Source organism: Gossypium hirsutum, chromosome A06, assembly GCF_007990345.1.
Source record: "Gossypium hirsutum isolate 1008001.06 chromosome A06, Gossypium_hirsutum_v2.1, whole genome shotgun sequence".
Lineage (NCBI taxonomy): Eukaryota > Viridiplantae > Streptophyta > Magnoliopsida > Malvales > Malvaceae > Gossypium > Gossypium hirsutum.
This window is the reverse complement of record NC_053429.1, coordinates 127,104,369-127,126,710: the sequence shown is the minus strand read 5'-3', so window position 1 is coordinate 127,126,710 and position 22,342 is coordinate 127,104,369. Positions and strand designations below refer to the sequence as shown.

The window sequence follows — 22,342 nt, the reverse complement described above, 5'->3', positions numbered from 1 at the left end:
AAATATCTAAAAACTTAAAATTCATTAAAAAAATTTAAACGAATAAAAAAACTTGAACTTATCCACGTGTCTACGTCAAAACAATCAAGATTAAGGGAAGTGAAAGTCTCAACACTTCAATCTTTGTCAAATTTATTTTTAAACATCTATTCCTTGGTTTCCTCAAAACCCAATATTAAATTAATGTTTAAGTAATTATTTAAATCCCGACATTTTCTCCTAAAAGTTCTTAAGCTTCTTATATGCCACGCAAGTTTTTTTAAATAATTAAGGGTAAATTACATTAATAGTCCCTTGTTATATTTTTTATTTTTTAGTTATTTTAAAAAATTACAAAATAATCTCTCAAATATTCAATTTTATCTTTTGTATTACTTAATAATCTTAGATTTTTTGGTTGTATTATAGAACACCTCATAGTCCAATCACAATCCAACATTGCAATCCAGAACTCGACCCGTAACAAACACCCTTACTATCTCACGAGATTAATATGGAATGCTCCACAATCTTGCGCGGTGTTATCGATAGGGGATCCCTCGCAACTTGTGCAAGGCGTGCTCTTGGTCTTATGAGGTGTGATATGCGACTACTTACATGTTATAGGAGAACTTGAGAGCACGCCTTGCAAGGTGGGACAGGTGACCACTTCTGATAATACTTAGATGTGAGCCCTGTCAGAAAGACACGTATAGGATATGCATCGAACCAGAAGGGGGAATGTGTCGTCCTGAGTTATATGCATGACATCTACCTAGCTTCTTAGGATATCACATAAAGAGAACCATGTCTTATAAATAAGGAATGATCGCTCTTAGCGGAGGCAAAATAAAACTTCAATAGGGTGTTTTCATTTTTATGTTAGCCAACTAGTAGAGGTGTTCATAGGCCGAGACAGATTGCGCTTACGCAAGATATTAACCTACTTTATGATTGTCCAAGCCCGACTCAAAATACGGGTTTAAAATTTTGCCCAAACTTACGCATATTTGCAAAAGATTAACCCAAGCCCATTTTAGGCACACCCATATTATTTTTTTAAATCTAAAAATATATATTTATATCGTATTATTTTAATATTTAATAATTTTATACATTTTTATATAGTCATCTTTACATTATTTTAATGTTTATATTAGAGTAATATTATATATTAGTATATATTTATTTCTTAATGTGTTCTAAATTATATAATATATAAAATTAACATAATCTAAAATATTATAAATTTAAAAACGGGTCGGACTCGGGCCTTGAACGTTCAAGTTCGAGCTCACCCCATATTTTAAACAAGCTTAATTTTTTTGTCCAAGTCCATTTTTTGAACCTAATATTTTTACCAAAATCCTCTCAAAATTCAGGCGAATAGCCCGGCTCATGAATAGGTCTACTACGAAATGGTGACTAAAAAGGATAAAATTAAATAATTAAACGATTATTTTATAACTTTTCATATATATAAGTGACTTGTTCTGAATTTACCCAATAATTAATTTTAATTTGCTCACGCTAAAATTTACCGTCCTAATACATCCACTTCATCTCATCAAAAATCGGAAAACTAATTGTGGATATCCTCAATCCTCGTCCGTCGGATTCGGATTAGTGTCTAAAACAAACACACACCAAAAAAAAAAATTCTTAGTTCATTTAATTTAATTTTATCATTAAATCTCAGATTTCAACGAGAAGACTCCACAGTCCACTCGTAATCTATAAATATTTATTCATTTCTTCTTCTTCTTTTTTATTTTCAATTTTTTTTTATAATTATGAATTATGCTAAGCTTACAGTTCGAGAAATCTAACTTGACGTTGATCCAAAGTAAACGGTGATTCTTTTACTATATTTTACTCTCTTTTTTTGAATCCATGCTTTAAAAGTTCTTTTTGAATTCCTTCGAAAGCGTTTTTTTTTTCTTAGCATTTTCTCGCGTTTTCTGGCGGTTTTTCTTGCGTTTCAAACGAGCCAAAAAAAAAATTGATGAAAAAACAATGGCTGCGAAGTGTTCGATTTGTTTTTTCAGCTATGGATTTAACGGTTTGAGTGAAGGTAATTATGGAAATGATGTTGATAGTTGGAAGAAGAACGTATCATTGTTTTTGCCTTCTCGTCGTCGTTTACTTCCTGTTTGTTGTAAAATACAGCGACGGAATCTCAGGTGCTCTTTTCTTTTTCTTCATAGCTTTCGAAAATGATCGATTTTATTTGTTTTTTTTATTGGGGAGACGCTTTTTTTTTTTGGCTTTAATTTAGTTAAATTTAGATATTTCTTTGTTAGAATTTGATTTCGCAATGCATATTAATGGCGGATTAGTACTCTTTTAATATTTATGTGAATGTCGCAATATTTTTTTGTCTTAGAAGAAGCTTTTTTGGCCTTAATTCACTCAAACCTAGACATTCTTAGCTAAAATTTTGATTTTGCAATGCATATTAATGGCGGATCAGTGCTTAATATTTATGAGAATGTCGAAAGAAGGAAAGAAAGAAAAGTTTTTTTGTAATTATGTTAGTAAATGAGCTTGTAATAATTGACTGTGATAATTTGATATTTCATGAATAACTCAATGTCGATTTTACATCATATAAATATATTATCAATAACTTGAAAGAAGAATTTTTATATTTTGTGTTCCTACTGATATATGATCTAGTTGTTTTGATGCTTCTATTGATATATGTGCAGTTCATATAATAGAAGACAAGAGAAGAAGCCTCCTTTTGAACGGATTCGACCAAGTGCAAAGTTGCAGCCAAATAGCGATGATGAATTTGATCCTGAACATTCTGTCCCAAATAATGGAGATATGGAGCCTAGTGTTAATTGTGAAAAAACTTTTGAAGACGATGTTGACACTAGGGGAGATGCAGAGCATACTGATGAAAAGAATTCGGGTACTCAATCTGCCTCTGCCATTGAGACTAACAGAGATGTAAAGCATGCCGATGAGCAGATAACGGACAGCTCCGCACAGTCTGCTGTAGCAAAAGCTTCGGTACATTCATTTACCAAGTTCTGGTTTTCCCCCTTTCTTCCCTATATGCCATATAGATATTTCAATTTGATTTGTATATCTTTGTGAATATTTACCGGATGATGGTGAAGTGGGAAGAGTAGAAATACGTTTTCACTGCTTACTTTTTGTGTGTCTGATATTCTCGTAATTATGAGTCCTCAGTTGTAAACGGTAGAATCAAGTTACTATATGGAATAATTATATCTTTGTTGAAGTTTGTTAATTAGTATTTTTGTAAGCTTTTTGAATAGAAAATTGGCATTATGGATGTTTCTTTTGGCTTTTAAGATGCATCGTTTAATCTTACTGTTCAAGAAGTGGTTTGAATTCTTTGTTTGATTATCATGTTGTTTTGATAAATAATAATTTTCTTTTAGGCTAGATTTATGGACATATCAAGGCTTGGGAGAAACAATTATTTATTGAACTATTAGATAAACATGCTCATGCACTTTTACTGAAGGCTTAAATTTTAAATACTGATAATCCTTCTTTGCTTTTTGCAGGCCATAAATGGAGTTGGTACAGAGCTGCTCTCAAGTGTTCAACCAGACAACCTGATAGGCATGATAAAAAATGCGGAGAGAAGTAGGATACATTGCTATTAGAGAATTCTTGTAGATATTTTTATATAGTACTCTTATTGGAATGCTAGTTTCTGTTAAGAGAGGTATATCAAATGTTTGTATACTAATGTTTCTAAATATGTAGATATCCTTCTTCTCAATCAAGCTCGGGTTCATGCACTAGAAGATCTTCATAAAATTCTCAGTGAGAAGGAGACATTGAAAGGTGAAATTAACAATTTGGAAAAAAGATTGGCTGAAGCTGATGCACAGATTAAATTTGCTTCTCAAGAAAAGGTGCATGCAGAACTATTAGAAGATCAGTTAGAGAATTTGCAAAATGAATTGATTAATAGGGGTGGTTCTGGAAAAAGTGAGCTTGAATTGTATGAGAATCGAAGCAAAATTTCCAATGAAGGGGCACTTTTGGCACATGATGGTCATGTTCAGTCTCTTAGCAAGGAAGTTGATTCATTGAGGACAGAAAATCTTGCCCTAAAATATGATATCCAAGCGCTTAAGTCAATGCTTAGCAATTTGAAGAACACTGATAAACGCATAGTAACACTGGAAAATGAAAGCTCTTTTCTAGAGTCCTCCATGAAGGAGTTGGAATCTAAACTGTCAGTTTCTCAGCAAGAGTCTTCAAATATTTCTACCCTAAAAACTGAATGCAAGGACCTATGGGCAAAGGTAGAAAATTTACAACTCTTGCTGGATAAGGCAACTAAACAGGCCGACAAAGCCATTTTAGTGTTACAGCAAAACCAGGATCTTCGGAAGAAGGTTGATAAATTGGAAGAATCTCTTGAAGCGGCTACCGTCTTTAAAGCCTCATCTGAGAAAACCCAACAATATAATGAACTTATGCAGCAAAAGATAAAACTACTAGAGGAGCGTCTTCAAAAGTCTGATCAAGAGATATATTCGTATGTTCAATTATATCAAGAATCTATAAAGGAATTTCGGGACACCCTTAATAGTTTGAAAGAAGAAAGCAAGAAAAGGGCATTGGACGAACCAGTTGATGATATGCCTTGGGAATTTTGGAGCTGTTTATTGCTTACTATTGATGGTTGGGTGCTTGAGAATAAAATATTGAACAGTGAGGCAGTGCCGTTGAGAGAAATGGTGTGGAAGAGGGATCGACGCATTTGTGATGCATATGTGATGTGCAAAGAAAAGACAGAGGATGAAGTTATATCTACATTTCTCCAGCTGATATCATCACAAGCTAGGTGCTTATTTAACCAGTCAATTTTACTACATTACTGCCATTTTTCCCCTTTTAAACTTTTCCATTTTGTTGATCTTTAGTCCAGGGTTGCATGTCATTCATATTGCTGCTGAGATGGCACCAGTTGCTAAGGTATGTGTTAGCCCTTTATATTTGCTGCTCTCTTGGCTAATTTTTAATGAATGAACATTATAAGAGGTCTATCCTTTTTAGTCTTTTTTTCAAGTTGGTGCTCTATCCCTGATGTCATATTCCCTTTGAAAATTGTGTTCTTCTTCTTTGATTGACCATGTAGAAAGGAAAACCACAGATGTAGTTTATTAGATTGTTAATTTCTTTCAAGGTGTTGTGCAACCATTTGATATTTTTGCGGTTCTGATGCCTTGCATTTTTTCTCTTTTAGTATAAGAACATATAAGTTAGAGGAACATCTTAACATTTTTCATTTCATGTTCTCTGTAATCTTTGTCTTGTTAGGTTTGCTGGCTAATGTTCTTATCCTGTCCTGTGTGGTTTTTCCATGTTCACCAGTGCTTTTTCCTATGGTTATACTTGCTGCTGTAATGATTGGTGTGCATTCCTAGTTATTATTCTAGTGGTTTCTTATTTAATCATAACAGACAGAATTGCACTATCTTCACTAAAGATTGCACTTTATAAAGCTCACAAAGAGTACTATTGTTCTTTCCTTTTGGAGCCCAAGTAGAAAGCACTAAATTAATGTCTAGGTTCATTTAAAGCTGTTCTTTATGGCTTGGGTTCTTGTGGAAAGAATGAAAACAAGTGAGACCTTTTAAAATTCAAAGAAGCTGACATCTTTCATTTACAGGTTAATCTGCTTATTTCATATGAAACAAGTTTACGACTTTCCCTACTACAGATCAGTCCTCTTTAGCAGTTCTATTTGATCTCCTTGGCCTATTGTTTACCTAGATTAAACAAGCTTAAAGTTTCAATTTAATGTGCCATAGCTAGCTGAGAAGTTCAACCACAAGGATTTCAAGCACAGTAATTTTGTAGCTTCCACCTTTTGCCCTTATTACCAAGCAAACAAGCTTATTGGGAAGTATGCTGGAATTTTGCATATATACTATATATGGCTTCAATTTGCTTGAAAGTAGCTGATAGTGTTAACCATCAATGTCCATGTACCTTCCGCTGTAAGGAATGTTGATACTTTGGTGCTTGGGAATATATTTTTGTGGTCGTGTTTGGACCTGCATGGCTGGATAGCTTGCTGTTTTATGTAATCAGGAATGTCTCGATGGTGATTTTATTTTATCTCTGCATTATCTTTTCCATTTTTTTTCCAATCCACCCTTTTGATTAGTGAATATTAAAATCTATTTTTCACAGTAATCACCAAAATTCTTATATTGAAAAATGGATATGCAATAATTGGTTTGTTATTTTTGTTTTTAAATTTTCTAGTATTATTCTTCTTGTGTATTTTTACATGTTTGTTTGGAGGATTAATTGTTCTTTTCTTTTTTGTTTTTATATATATATGTATGTATATTTAATTCAATTATTTTTTATCAGGTTGGTGGCTTGGGAGATGTTGTGACTGGTCTTGGTAAAGCATTACAGAAGAAAGGACACCTTGTGGAGATTGTTCTTCCAAAATATGATTGTATGCAATATGATCGTGTTCGTGACTTAAGGGTATGTTAGCATATTGGAGATTTGAGAAGCACTAAATATCTGTGTTTATGATGATTTTAATTTTTTGAACAGGTCTTAGATGCGACAGTATACTCGTATTTCGATGGCAAACTATTTCAAAATAAAGTTTGGACTGGTACTGTTGAAGGTGAGAATTTTTTTTCCTTTCCCTTCCACTTGCATGTTATTATCTTTGCGTTCTGAACGTGGAATTTAATTCACAGGTCTTCCTGTTTATTTTATCGAGCCACATCATCCCAGCAAGTTCTTTTGGAGGGGACAATATTATGGAGAGCAAGATGATTTCAAACGTTTTTCATTTTTCAGTCGTGCAGCACTTGAGTTGCTTCTTCAAGCTGGCAAGAAACCTGACATAATTCATTGCCATGATTGGCAGACAGCTTTTGTTGTATGACATTTAAACTCTTGTTTCTTTTGTCACCTGATTCATTTTTCCATATCACTGAAGCTTTTTTCTTACTATCTCAGGCACCACTTTACTGGGACTTGTATTTTCCAAAAGGTTTGAATTCAGCTCGAATATGTTTTACTTGCCACAATTTCGAGTACCAAGGGGCAGCACCTGCTTCAGAATTGGCATCATGCGGTTTGGATGTCCAGCAGCTAAACAGACCTGATAGAATGCAGGATAACTCGGCATATGATAGGGTCAATCCTATTAAGGTGCTGCAAATTTTTTTTTTTAATGTAAAGTTTCTTTCTATTCTTTTTCTAATTTCCCTTCTTTTCAGGGTGCAATTGTGTTCTCTAACATGGTAACAACAGTGTCACCGACTTATGCACAAGAGGTCCGAACTGCTGAGGTATGGATATTTTTGTAGCTTTCTTTCAAGGGTAAACGACATTCAAGGTTATTTAACTGTTAGTAACTTTACGTTTTGGCTACTATACTTCAAAAAGTTACAAATTGGTCACTAAACTATTTGAAAGTTTTCATTTAAGTCACTGGCTTATAAAATCGCTGCTGTATGGCCTTCTTTGTTTGCACCACCTGCACCAATCGATAGCTCTCTTTCCCCTTCTCTTTTATATAGTTCAATTTTTTTCATGAAACAACCTGGAATGTTACGAATCTGTGAACTAAGATCCAAATAGCTTTCTTCTTCAATCTCCAAAATTAATCATCATATTGAATTGAATCTAAGGTATGTTTTGCTATTCGTCAATGGGTATTGATCCACCATACCGATCATTGAATCACTGTTTGGAGCTCGCTATCTGACTTTAAAAAAAAAAACCTTAATACCAAGTTGATTTAAATAAAAACTTTCGGATAATTCAGTGACTTAAATGAAAACTTTTGAATAGTTTAATGATCTTGAGTGTAGTTTACCCTTCTTTCAACAAGTTGGTTTGTTTTCTTAGTTGCGAGGTTTAACTAAAAATTATGCTCTTTTTCTTTCTATTTTTTTAAAGGGAGGAAAAGGCCTCCATTCTACACTTAATTTTCACTCAAAAAAGTTCATGGGGATCTTAAACGGGATCGATACTGATGCTTGGGATCCTGCCACCGATATTTTTCTCAAAGTGCAGTATACTGCTAACGATCTGCAAGGAAAAGCAGAAAATAAAGCTGCCATGAGAAGGCATCTAAGACTTTCTTCTGCTGATGATTCTCAGCCTCTGGTAATTTTATTTCTAAAATCCTTTTTTGTAAGATTTCAATGATATCCTAATTAGAACCTTCTATAGTTATGTTAAGTTGATTTGTGGAATACCATTTTTTTGCAGTAACTCGAATAAGATTATATGGTCAGGCTTTCCGCTGACAACTTTTTAAGAATTTAATTAATTTCGAGAACGACTGAAAAATAGATTAATCAATTTTGAGAATGAAACTGTAGTATGAAATGGCCTTTATATCCTCATCCAATAAGAACACTGTACTCCGACTGCCTATTAGGAGTTTATTGAGTTTTATTAACATACTGATATGTTTTTTATATCTTCTCTACACGAGCTTTTGAGAGTATTCTACGAACCGGTTGTCACCTTTGGTTTTGATAACATGGCATCATCAAGTTCTTTTTTTCCCTCTCAACCAATTCGACTTTATTAGACAATGTACTGTGTGAATTCTAACTATGGTCTTTTATTTATTATTGAATAGGTGGGCTGCATAACAAGATTGGTGCCACAAAAGGGTGTGCATCTAATTAGACATGCCATTTATCGAACGTTGGAGATGGGTGGTCAGTTTGTGCTTCTTGGTTCAAGTCCAGTTCCCCACATTCAGGTAAATCTCTACTGCTGTTCTATGTAAATGTAATGACTGGAAAGTAAATAAGGTTTTCGATTTCAAATCGAACAAATTAGTTTCGTTTTTTTTTACCCTTCTGAAGGTTAAGGCTGCCATCTTATCCTTCTGCTCTATTAAATTTCCTTTAAACAGTTTTCGAAAAAGAGTTTCTTAGTGCATTTGTTGGTTGTACTCTTTGTTATTTGGGACTCGGGTGTGATCCTCAGAAGTCATATCTCCATATCCGTGTGTCAGACATGGGTACTTCATGAAAAATGAAGAGTCCGAGCAATATAGGTTGTACTTTTGTTATCATTGACCAACAGGGAAGGAAAATACTTTCTTTCCATCTTTTAAATTTTTTTAGAAGCTAAATGAGTCCTTGAAAAGAAAAACCAGCAAACAATTCATGCAACTCCATTACCGTTATATCGAAACTGGAACGAAATCTGTTAATCATATGAATACTGCATAGAGAAAGCACTAAGAGCAGTAAAACCTCCATTTAGGCTTCATTTTATGCATCGAACAACAATGGTTGACCTCCGAAGCAGTTCTTTCATTTTAAGTTCATTTCTTTTCCCGTTCCATATTTCTATGTTTGAAACCGTTAGTAGAGTGAGATCCTTTATGTATTTTATATTTGATTCTTTTGCAGAGGGAGTTCGAAGGTATCGCAAACCAATTTCAAGATCATGAACACATCCGGTTAATATTAAAATATGACGAGTCTCTTTCTCGTTACATTTATGCAGCATCTGACATGTTCATAATTCCATCTATTTTCGAGCCTTGTGGCCTTACACAGGTATGATCCAACCTTCAGCTTTAGTAATCTTTGTTTGAATGAGAAACTAAACCGAACCGTTAAATGGAAATTCATATAAAACATCAGAGCCTCTGTTTAAAGTTTCCCATTTTTTTGTTCTCATACCAGATGATAGCAATGAGATATGGTTCCGTTCCAATTGTAAGAAAAACTGGTGGTCTAAATGACAGGTGAACTGCATTTCTTAACACGTATGGTACTTGTCTAAAAAGTTGTGCCCTTATTCTTTTATAATTTTCTTCTGTAGCGTTTTCGATGTTGACGACGACACAATACCTTACCAATATCGAAACGGTTTTACGTTTACAACTCCTGATGAACAGGTAATTTTAGTTACAGAATTGTTGAAATATAATTAACCACAATTCCAAGTTTGTTTCATTTTCCAATATCACTAATTTTTCTCTCATACTCCGGCACAAACCTGACAGGGACTAAACGGTGCATTAGATCGTGCATTTAATCTCTACAACAATGACAGCGAGACTTGGCAACAACTTGTCCGAAAGGACATGAACATAGATTTCAGCTGGCATTCTTCAGCATCACAATACGAGGAGCTTTATGCGAAATCCGTCGCCAGAGCAAGGGCAGCCACAAGTCGCACGTAAGGTTCAGTCCCAAACTCTTTCTTTTTGTTCGAGCAAAGCCAAATATCCATAGATCCCGATAACAAGTGAGTTCATCCATATATATACTTTTACTGCTAACAGTTGATTTTTTTTACATTGTAATATCAATTCACACCATTCATGTTGTTGATAAGAAAAAAAAGCCTTTAGGTAATTTATATAATATAATCAGTGTAACATTTTGTGTTAATTCTCTAATACTATATACATTATAGATGGTTGAGAAAATATATTAGGGGAATCTAACCCCTTTAATTAAAATTTTCAGTTAATTATTCTTTTTATCAGTTTATTTTGGTCAATTTTTTGTTGTAATTTTTATGTTTAAATTTGGGATTTAATTCGTATATAGCAAAAATCGTTTAGTTCGATTTGATTGATAATTTTTAGTCAAGTTGATTATAATGATTAATTTGGTTTTATAGGTGGTTAAAATAGATTATGTTTATTGGTTATCAATTATTAATTTGGTTAAAATAGATTATGTCTATGATATATAGAATTTTAATCAAAACTCAAACTATCTCCTATTTGTGTTTTATTTATTATACTTGGAAGTAAAGCTTGTTAAACTAATTTTTAATATTTTTTATAAATTTTTAATATTTGTTGAATCAAAGTTGGAAGGAAAAAAAATTCGAAAGTTAATTTAATCAATCAATATCAACTTATTAAGTCTATTTGGTTAGGTTGTTAAGACATAAGTTGGCTAATTAGTTAAAATATAGGCTTGATTAATCAATCCGATTTTAACTGAATAGATCGTGTAAACTGATCAAGTGATGGAAGGGATTGTTATATTTTGGATTGTAAAATTTATGTCAATTAAGACTTAAAAAGTAATTGATCCTTCAATTTCATATTTTAAATTTTCCATTGATTTGTATCATATTTTACATCACTAACCAACAAAGAATACATAAGAAGATATAAAACCACCTCTTTGTTTTCTTTAACCTCACTTTCCGGGAAAAAAGTTGGTGACATAGGCCCAAGCATTGTTGTCTGCAGGGTCAGCCAAGTTCCCTAACAATCGGTTCCTTCCGGTCAGGATTGCTTAAACGAAGAATCTGAACATCGCAAACATAGCCAATCTCCCGTTCTTAATCTCTTTCACCTTAAGTTCAGCGAATGCCTCCGAGTCATTTGCAAGAACTAATGGGTCAAAATTACTACCAGGGTACAACGGGTCAGTTACTTCATCGAGCGGTCCACCAACAATGCGGTAACCCTTGACAGTACCCATTTAGATAACTTGGCAAGCCCCAATGGCTAAGATGCTTTGAGCGTGGATCAAGTTTGGGTTACCCAAATAGTCAAAGCCACCTTCGCTTAAGATTTGGGAACCAATTTTGAGCCACACGGCTTCCGTTTCGTGCTAGGAGCTCGGGGAAAATGCACCCCAAAGCTCGTAACATCGCCCATTGTGAATGGATGATTTCCAGCTCACGGTTTCTAGCAAAGGTCTCTGGGTCATCCGCCCAATTGTGTCCCAACCGTAATCTCCAGGGAACGCTCCTGTCAAGTAAAACAGTAGTTTACTAGAGAGTGGACTAGATCTGATCATGGGTCAAGTTATTCGTTTATATTTTAAAATTTACTCGAAAAAGAGATTTGGATAAAAAATAAAGCTTGTTTTTTAAATGGGTTGGCACTGAATACGATTTTTTTGGCTCGGACCTAGCCTAATTCTGTTTGAAATTTTTTTTATTGTTTTGTTGTCATTTTATTAGCATATTGTTACTATTTTATTGTTATTGTTTGGATATTGTATGATTTTTATTTTATTGTTAATTTTGCTACAATTTTAGAGATATTTGCTCGATAAGTTACAACTATCTTAGTGTTATTTAAGTATAAAGATTTTTGTTTAATGTATTTTCAATTTGTTAACAAACATTTATTTTAATATTTTTAATGTGTTTGATGCACTATATTTTTTAAATTTATTTTTTATAAAAAATATAAAAAATTTAATACAAACAAGTCAAATCGAGCTCGAGTTTAATAATTTTTTATTTAGACCAAGCCCAAACTTAAAAAACAGACCTAAAATTTAATATCAATTCGGATCAACCTAACCTATGATTAGATTAAATCTAGAGTGAATCTAAGTACTAAACCCTGTCCAATTCATACCACGAGTTGCAAGAGGCAACTGGCTTAGTGGTTTTTCTCATGGAGACACAACCACTGACATTGATCCCGAGAGTGGACGGAGAGAACTTCATGGCTTTTCTGGCTAAGGACAGGGAAGAAAGTGCCATGGTGGCCATGGTTGTTGTTGTTATTGTTATATATATTTATATAAAATTGAATGTTCGATTGTGGTGTTTATATAGATTTTTGTGAAAATGGTACTTTTTATCTTACAAATATCGATAGGTGAAATCTTATTGGTTGGTTATCATTTTAGAAATTCTATTTTCAATGCCCACGTGGCATCCTTAGAGACCATTTATGCATTATACTTTTGGTATTTTTCTGGGGGAAATTTCTTGATAATTAAAAAATGAAAAATCTCAAGCTTATTTTAAATGTTGTTTATTATACCAATGAAATTATGCCACGTGTGAGTATTTGGTAGCCCAATCAATATCCACTTATAACAGATAACCTTTTCTTTCTCTTTGGCATAATGCCAAATTTAGCCATTCATGCTTACATTTGTTTCAATTTCACCATTATTCTTATTTTATCTAAATTTATCTCTAAACCTATAAAAAGGAGTCGAATTTAACTATTAATCTTTAAAAAAAATTCTAATTGATAATTTTTTAATGGAAATACTAATTAAAATGTTAAAATTTCAAAACATGATTATCTGCATAGCAATTCATATGGATTGTATTTTTTTTAATATTTTTGAAAATTTTAAATTATTTATTAACATGATAGATAAGACAAAGATGATATATCATCATAAAGTGCACGTGGACTACCACACAGATTGCAACCCGAACATCGTTGAAAGAATTAATATTTTAACCAACATTTTCGTTAAAGAAAGCGATTTGACTCTTTTTGAAAGGTCATATTTAACTGAAAAAAATTGAATATGACCAAATTGACAACAAATATAAATGTTAAGGAAAAATTTATTATTATCCCTTTTAAAAAATATATTTTGAAAGAGAATTTAGTCAAATTTTGCTATTAATTTTTTCACTCTATGAAAGTTACGGATTTAATTTTCTAATCTAATTTAGTTAATTTTGGTCATCGTACTTCTTGGATTTAAAATTTCAATTATAATCCACAAAAGGTAATTATTATATTAATTAAATTTAATTACACTATTTTTTTTAAAACCATATATAATGAACATATTATCACATTGCCCGTGACAAATTCTAATATATATAACAATGATTGAATCTAAATAAGCCTTTAACTTATTTCGATTACATATGGCAACGAGGAGGGGTAGTTTTTTGTTTGCCTTAATCTTGCTCTAAACTCGATTTGATTTGATTTTTAAAAATCATCCTCGACCTTGACCCAACCCAACAATAACTTTCTCGATCCCACCCCATTCTACCTCAAAATTTTAGATAATATTTTACAAAATATTAATTTTTTTAAAAAATTAAACCAAATATATATTATAAAATTACGAAATTACAACAAAATATATAAAATTATAATTTAAATATATGGTACAAACTCTTATAAAATAATGAAATTATAATTTAAAAAACATAAAACATAGTTATAAGTTTTTTTTTTGTAAAATGGATCCATTATAAAATTAAAAAAAAGGGGTATTTTTGCAAAATGGGATCAAATAGATTTTCTTAATCTCGACCCGACTTGACCTCGAAACTTTTAATTAAAAAATTGAATCACCTCACCTTGAAATTCGATTTTTTTAAGACAAAAAATAATGCATGCATTTTAAGTGGGTACATAAACACGAACATTGAACATATTACCTAACCCATTCAATTTGTTGGCAAATGATTTTGTATAGTTACACAATTTTATTTATTTATTTATTTATTTAATGCTATTAAGAGGATTAAAATGCTTTAAAAACCAACTTTGGGGACTAAAAAAAACTATAAACATTCAAAAGCTCTGTTATAAAAATCAAAACTTTGTTTTCTCTTACAAATATTATTCCACTTTGCACCAAAATGGCTAAACCAGTTGGTTCCACTCCCATTTTCTCCCTCTTTGTTATGTTTTCTTTGTTGTACTCAGGTAAGTTTTGCTGATTCTTTTTACATTTTAATATTGGTTAAAATATGCCGTAAGTCCCTGTATTCTTCATAAATTTTAAATTTAGTTTTAGTACTTTTATTTTCAAAAATTTAGTCTCTCTATTTTTTAGATTTCATAATTTATATCCAATTATTAACACTGTTAAATTTGAAATAAAAAAAATACTTACTTGATAGCAATGTAACTAAAAAAATGACTTTGTAATAAACCTGAATTTAATAAAATAATCTTAGCAATTGGACCTAAATTTTAAAATTTGAAAAGTGGAGGGACTAAATTCCTAAAAATAAAAGTACATGGACTAAATTTTAAATTTACAAAGAGTATAAGGATTTATGACATATTTGAACATTTAGTATTTCTATTTTTGTTTATATGCTTTTATTATTCTCGATAATTTCGAACACAATTAAACAAAAAACACGAACCTGATACATAACAAAGGGTGTCATAACTTGTGTTTCGATGCTTAAACCAATAAAGAATGTTAAGCATATAATAATGGAAAAGCGAACTTTTTTGCCCTCCAACTTTATAAAAAAAGTTATTTTAATCCTTCGTTTAATTTTTTGTTTCATTTAGCCCTTAAACTTGCATTTTTTTTGTCAAATCATCCCAAAATTGATGGAAAATTTAACGTCTAGTAACTTTGCTAACGTGGCTTACATGTGGATGACATGTTAACATTTAATTAATTTTTAAAAATTTTAAAATATTTTTTTATAATTTTAATAATTTTTAATTTTTAAAAACAATTTTTATATATTTTAAATTTTAAATTTTTTAAAAATTAATTAAATGCTTACGTGTCATCTACGTGGCAATTCACGTGTATGTCACATCAACAAAGTGAAAAAACATTAGTTTTTCTATCCATTTTTGAGTGATTTAACAAAAAAAAACAAGTTTAAGAACTAAAAAGGTGAAAATTTAATTGAAGGACTACAATATTTTTTTTGTAAAATTGGAAGGCCAAATAAACAATTATAACTATAATAATATAGTAAGAAAGAAGATATAAGAAAATTTAACGATTTTAGGCTTACCTCGTACCTTGTAGCTAAAAGAAATGATAAAATTGTAATTTAATCTCTCCCAAAATCGTAGAGTTATAAGCTAATATAATGATAAAATTATATTTTGTACCTTTCAAAAAATATTCTAGTTCTGTCCTTGAAGGTATGACCACCATGTTCAAGAGGTAGGGTTTTTTTAGGATTAACACATTTAAAATGTTAACCCTATATGATATAACAATATTTATATTTAAAATGTTAACACATTTAATAATTTATGTTGTGCTTATATTTATACGACTGACATGATACGTGACACGTGTATATACATTGCAAGTTCGGTATAGTTTTTATATATTTCACTTGTGACCCAAATTTTTTTTAAATTAAACTTCAGTTCGATCTGATCCATGTACACTTTTATTTATGCAGGAAGTTCTCAAACGATACCTAATGAACGGGTAACTAATTCAACCTAATACATTTACTTCAACATTTTAGTTAGATTTTACTTAAAACATCATTAGTTCTTGTATTTTAATAAAATGCGAGATTTAATCACTGTATTTTTACACTTAAAAAAAAGGTTAAAATCCTCTTACTTTTTTTTTATTTAAAAATTCAAATCTAGTTATTATATTATTAAAATTTACCGTCAAAATTTACCAATTTCGCATGTATATTCTTTATCAATCATGCTTCAAGTCATATGAGAATAGTCAAATCAACTTATCAAGTTGATAAATTTTGACACAAAAAATAATAACAATACTAATGGTTGGATTATGATTTTTTAAATCGAAAAAGTCAAAAGACTTAATGTTTAACTTTTTAAGTACGAGTCTAAGACTTAGTTTAGATGGGCAGTGCGTTTACCTCCGGTTAGGATAAAAATAGCGGTGGTGGTTAGATTAGATATTATAGTGTAAGATAAAAAAAGAGCTAAACGCACTACACTATATGTAAGTGCCCATCTAAAGGGACCCCAAATGTCAAAAAATTACCAAAGTACAAGAACTGATTACATATTTTAAGGTGAAAATATTCGCTAAGTCTCTCTATTATTAGGACTGAATCAAATTAGTCCTCATACAATTAAATAGATCAATTTAGTCAATGTACTGTTAAAAAGAATCCAACAATGTCAAAATTCAACAGAGTTAGCCTTTACTATTTATTTAAAAAACTACATGACAATCGGTTTTTTTTTTCAATTTGTTTTTGACTCTAAACAAAATATTTCATTTTGTAAAATCATAAAAGCTTTCAAAATATTAACTCTATAAATCACGAAATAAAATTCTTTTTAAACAATAAAGATTAACTCTGTTGACATTAAGGCTTATTTGATTATTTTTAACAGAACAAAGACGGCTAACCCAAGCCAATTTTAGCCCCGCCCATATTAATTTTAGATTTTTTTTAAATATCTATATTATTTTAAATTTAATATTTAATAGTTTTATATAATTCTTTTCATTTATTAAAATTTTATATATAGGTATTTTAATATTTTTTAAAGTTTACATTATAGTATTTTATATTATCATAGATTTAGTTTTTATGTGTTATAAATTATATAATATATAAAACATAATATAATATATTATAAAATTAGAAAACGGGTAGGGTCGAGCTTAGGCTTTAAATGTTTGAGTCTAAGCCCGACCCATACTTTAAACGGGCCTAATTTTTTCGCTCAAACTCAATTTTTCAGGCTTAATATTTTCACCTAAACCTCTCAAATTTGGGACAGATAGCTCAACTCATGAACAGTTCTATAATAAAGGGACTAATTTGATCTGATCCCTATAATAAAGGGACCTATCAAATACTTTCACCCCTATATTAACCTACTTAAAAACTTCTTTTTTTTTTTATTTATCACAGTCCCATGATTATTTGCAGAAAACTTGGTGCATTGCAAATCCATTAGCTAGCAATTCGGCACTGGCTGCCAACATTGAATACATTTGCAGTCAATTAGATTGTGGCTCTATAAACCCTAAGGGTCCTTGCTTTGAACCAAATTCTCGAATGCACCATGCTTCGTTTGCTATGAATTTGTATTATCAAGCCAATGGCAGGCACCTTGCTGATTGTAATTTTATAAACTCGGGTTTGGTTTCGTTGATTGATCCAAGTAAGTGTGCCATTCCCAGTACTTAATTAGAGTGTCTGTTACCTGTTTGTTTAAATGCCTAAGTGAATTTATGGTTCTTTGTTTTATGTTTTTGCAGGTTACGGTAACTGCAGTTTTCATAGTGGTATGTTACTTATTATTAGCTTCCATTTTTACTAATTTTTGTGATCCTATTTGGTATTGCGTTTAACACTTATATCTGATTAGTGGCGAATCTTGGTGACAAATTAGGGATCTAATTAAAATTTTAAAAAAATTTAGAGATTTAATGAGAGTTTTCAAAAAATTAGGAGGTTAATTATTATTATTTTTTAAAATTAGGGGCTTAATGAGAACTTTTAAAAATTTTGGGATCAAGGCCCTCCTTGACTCCCATCACAATTTACCTTTGCTAAACATTGACATGTTAGTTCTATCTCAATTTCAAAAATCTAATCTGACTAATTCAAATTTGAACCCCTACTAATTTGATTACCCGTAAAAGGTCAATAATTGAACCCACCTAACCTAAATCCAAAAATGATTCAAACTCGGCATGACTTAGACCAAAGGTGGGTTGAAGGGCAAACCCGATCCAAAACTAATCCTCCCACCCATTTGACAAATCTAGTCCAATGTAAATTTGAATAAGGGTACAAGAGTATAATCTTTTTAGGGTTAATTACATCATTAGTCACTAAACTATAGGTAAATTTTCATTTTGATCATTGAACTATTTAAAAGATTTCATTTAAGTCACTAAACCATTTAAAAGTTTTTATTTAAGTCATTGGGCCATTAAGTTTTTTGGAAAAAAAGTTCTGCTAGTGAGCTCCAAGCGACGATTAGTACTGTGGATTAGTATCCATGTTTGAGTAGAAAAACATACTTTAAATTCAAGTCAATTTGATGGCCAGTGTAGGAGATTAGAGAAAAAAACTGTTTGAATTTTGGTTTGCATATCTATAACATCTAAAGTTATTTCATGAAAACAAAATTGAACTAAGAAGGGAAAAGAGAGTTTTCGATTGGTGCATGCAATGGAAACAGGGAAAACCATATAACATCGATTTTAATAGTCCAATAACTTAAATGAAATTAAGTTACCAAAATGAAAACTTACCAATAATTTACTAACGAAAAGTGTAATTTACCCATCTTTTTAATACATGAAATTTTTTTCGAATCAAACATACTCATACACGACACTAATCCCCAATTTTATTTACTACAATTAATCTGCTTAATCTAAGATTGTGTTGGTAAACCCTTTTACAGGTGGAGGTCTAGCAGACGAAGAACCATCGGTAATGTTATAAAAGAAAGTTTCAAGGGTTAATATAACTTTTAGTTTTTGAATATAATAATTAGGTCCATTTTAATAAATATAATATCTAAATTTGGTAATTTAGTTTATTTAGATCGTGAACTTGAATTCTGTCCCTATTTAATGACATGGTATAATCTCAAATTATCACATCATTGCCTGAAATTTTTAAATATATATTTTTAAAAGTTTTAGATAGTGACGTGGCATAATATTAGAGTATCACGTTATTAGACTTTTATATTTATCAAGTTCGAAGAACAAAATAAACTTAATTACTAAGTTCAAGTATCAAAGAGAAAAAAAAAATACAAGTACCAAAGTGGACTAAAAGTTATAGGCATAATAATAAATTTAGCCCTTAATATTTACATCTTTTGTCAATTTAGAGTTAAATTTGCCCCTTAATCTTTTAAAAAAAGTCAAATCATATTTTTTTATTAAAAATTACTGACTAAAACATTAATTTTTTAAGGCGTGGCAACCCATGTGGTATCTACATGTATTTCATGTTGACATAACACTATTTGTTTTATATGTCACGTCAATAAATAATTTAAAAATTATAAAATATTCAAAAAAATAAAAAATACAAATTTCATAAAAATATAAGTAATATATAAAATTTTTAAAAATAGCATAAAATACACATGAATTGTTATGCGAATTACCATGTTTAAAAATATAATGTCTTAGCCAATATTTTCATTAAAAAAATAATTCAACCCTTTTTGAAAGGTTAATTTTCACATTTGACTCTTTTTAAAAAGGTTAAGGGTTAAATTTAATTAAAAAAATAAATAAAGTCCAAATTAACAAAAAATATGTAAACATTAAAGGTTAAATTTACAATTATGTCCCCATCCCACAAAGTACTCTCATTTCTCGAACCATGTCGAGTTCACAATCCGGTATTATTTTTTTTGGATATCTCCAATACATTGAGGCTCGAGAAGAATCAATAATTGGGTATCCAAAAAAGACAATACAAAATCATTAGCGCAATTTTACGTGATTTGTGCGGGGAAAATGAGAGTACTCGGTAGGTGGATGGGTCATATAAACTCGGGATCTAATGGTGTGCTAATGGGGGAGGGGGTGTAGGAAACTTGGTGTGTGGCAAAGCCAGGAACAAGTGATGAGCTACTACAGCTGAACATAAACTTTGCCTGTAACCTGGTCGATTGCAACGCCACTCATTCCGGCGGCGTTTGCTATTATCCCGCAACACTCATTAACCATGCATCGTACGCCATGAATCTTTATTACCAGATCACCGGGCGGAAGAAATCGAACTGTAATTTCAGGGAAACCAGCCTGATTGTCTCAAGTGATCCAAGTAAATTATATTACCCTGTTTTAGCTGCTTTATTTGAATATATATATACATATATATACTTACTTTTTTAGAGAAGGTAGATTTTTTCGGAGAAGTCTTCATGTTGTCTGTTTGGAGTCAATGAACCATAGGGGAGAAGTTAGGAATTTTTGTTTAGGAGAGTTAAAATAAAATTATAAAATTTTAAGGGTCAAAGCTATAAATACTTATATTGGAGGGGGCAAATTTTGAATTTTTCCCTTTAACTAAAGGCTTAAAATGCTTAAAATTATTATTTTACTTATTGGAGGATCTTATATAGCAATTCTACCATTTGACAGAGGGAGACCAAGGTCATTTCTTGCTCCCCTCTGCTCAACAGGTTCGTATTGTCCTAAGTCGAGTTTGGATTTTCTCTCCCGACTTTATGAATAGCTTGAGTGCCTGAAGAGGCCACTTAAAGCACGTGTTCACAAAACGAGAACACCTAATCAAAATGAACTATATATAACACATAGACATCTATCCAGAAAATGGTGACTATTTGGTAGGGTTTGAACCCCAAACATAAAATGTATAAGTAATCTTTAAGGAAAAACGGTACCACTTGATTTAGTAATATCAACCTGTTAACGGGTATGTCAATTCCAAACGGACGATATTTCAAAGACTTTTTCAAAAGAAGTTGATCCATATATAACCTCGTTTTGAGATTGGATTTTTGAGGGTTTTTTTTTTTGCAGGTTATGGGAACTGTTCCTACCCTTGTTTCACAGTGCAGTGAAAAAAAAAACACTACAATGGAGTTTCTTAATGTTTGTCGCAAGATTTCATGTTCTTTCGGTTATCTGTCTGAATTTCCCAAAGCAAATTTGGGTTTTAATTTCATAATCTGGTGTTGTTTCCTTTTCACTCTCCAGTTTCTATAACTTATCTAATGGTTTAATGGACTTACAAATTTTCTTTCTATTTTCCATTTTGATATTGTTATGGTGTTTGTTATTAACGATCCGTTACCCAATCAGGGTCGACTCGATCCTCTTTACTTTAGTACCCAAATGGTACAATTTGCTCTAATGAGTTCGCATCATCATGCAAGTGAACTTATACTTAAAAGGGCTTGTTGACCTTAGAATAAAATACGTCACATCCAGGGACAATGTCTCATAAATGAAAAAATTGATCTCCATGAAGGATAGGCTCACAAAAATAATAGACTAGACGATGACATATCATATATATTATAAATTTCATTATGCACGTATTTGTGTGGAAGTTATGTATTTAGAACACAGAAGTTAATTTAAAAATAACATACAGTAAATAATAAAATGTGTGATTTGGAACTAATTAATTAATAATAATACATAAAATATGTACGATATTAAAATAAAAAAATGATTAAATTGTGAGTAAAATGAAATTTAAACACGTAAACACATCATATTAAAAATATTAAATGCACTACAATTATTTATCGTGATGTTGTCATTAATTTTGAGTTAGTATCGAGTTGACTTGTGGCACCGACTCAACCAACAACATTATCGATATATACAATTGATGTAGATAATAAAATATGCAAAATATAATTAAAATGTACATATTGTATTGAAATTAAACTTTGATTCAGTGATGAAGTTGACACTTTATTGATGTGAATAACACATGTTCAAATCCAATCAAATGCATTCTTGTTGGTTTTTTAAATGACTAAAATACCATTGAATAATATAATATATTTTAATTACGGAAAGACATTTTCATATTTTTCCTAACCGAGTCGACGCTTGGTTGACTCAGAACTCCAACATAGATAAGGGCTTAAATAATATATATATACTAGTATCATGAGTCAACCAGAAATTATTAATAATTCGCATTATATATATTTTAATACATTCGTATATTTAAATTTTTTTTCATTTTGAATATAGAAAAAAAGTTGTATATGAGAAATTTTTTTTAGAGATACCTCGATATCCATATTCGTCGAGTTCTTTAATAAATGTTTAATGGTAACATATTCAATGTAATCCTCATCTTCTCAATTGGAGCTATTAAATTTCGAACATTACAAAAATGTTAACGATTTCAACAGATCTTAATAACAAAGAATTCA

The 22,342-nt window shown here is 30.9% G+C and overlaps 2 protein-coding genes and 1 pseudogene across 4 annotated transcripts; 2 read left to right on the top strand and 1 right to left on the bottom strand.

Moving 5' to 3' along the window:
* Nucleotides 1-1,681: 1,681 nt before the first annotated feature.
* Nucleotides 1,682-10,485, top strand: LOC107960253 (probable starch synthase 4, chloroplastic/amyloplastic). The gene is made up of 16 exons (XM_016896558.2): nucleotides 1,682-2,162; nucleotides 2,691-3,000; nucleotides 3,528-3,609; nucleotides 3,733-4,825; nucleotides 4,905-4,956; nucleotides 6,367-6,489; nucleotides 6,562-6,637; nucleotides 6,714-6,898; nucleotides 6,979-7,173; nucleotides 7,242-7,313; nucleotides 7,927-8,136; nucleotides 8,621-8,746; nucleotides 9,408-9,557; nucleotides 9,687-9,748; nucleotides 9,826-9,901; nucleotides 10,010-10,485. The coding sequence occupies exons 1-16, from the start codon at nucleotides 1,996-1,998 to the stop codon at nucleotides 10,187-10,189; spliced, it is 3,159 nt and encodes a 1,052-aa protein (XP_016752047.2). The 5' UTR covers nucleotides 1,682-1,995; the 3' UTR covers nucleotides 10,190-10,485.
* Nucleotides 10,486-11,053: 568 nt separating this feature from the next.
* Nucleotides 11,054-12,486, bottom strand: LOC107961076 (chlorophyll a-b binding protein 21, chloroplastic-like; annotated as a pseudogene).
* A 1,752-nt stretch (nucleotides 12,487-14,238) lies between these two features.
* Nucleotides 14,239-21,189, top strand: LOC107960254 (major pollen allergen Ole e 10). 3 transcript variants are annotated; one of them, XM_041116379.1, is made up of 7 exons: nucleotides 14,239-14,416; nucleotides 15,886-15,914; nucleotides 17,344-17,596; nucleotides 17,694-17,720; nucleotides 18,854-18,882; nucleotides 20,175-20,241; nucleotides 20,964-21,189. In XM_041116379.1, the coding sequence occupies exons 1-7, from the start codon at nucleotides 14,350-14,352 to the stop codon at nucleotides 21,002-21,004; spliced, it is 513 nt and encodes a 170-aa protein (XP_040972313.1). In that variant the 5' UTR covers nucleotides 14,239-14,349; the 3' UTR covers nucleotides 21,005-21,189. The 3 variants fall into 3 exon arrangements, with proteins under 3 accessions (XP_040972313.1, XP_040972311.1, XP_040972312.1); XM_041116377.1 differs by having other exon boundaries at nucleotides 14,247-14,416; nucleotides 20,007-20,241; XM_041116378.1 differs by having other exon boundaries at nucleotides 14,252-14,416; nucleotides 17,362-17,596; nucleotides 20,007-20,241.
* Nucleotides 21,190-22,342: the final 1,153 nt, after the last annotated feature.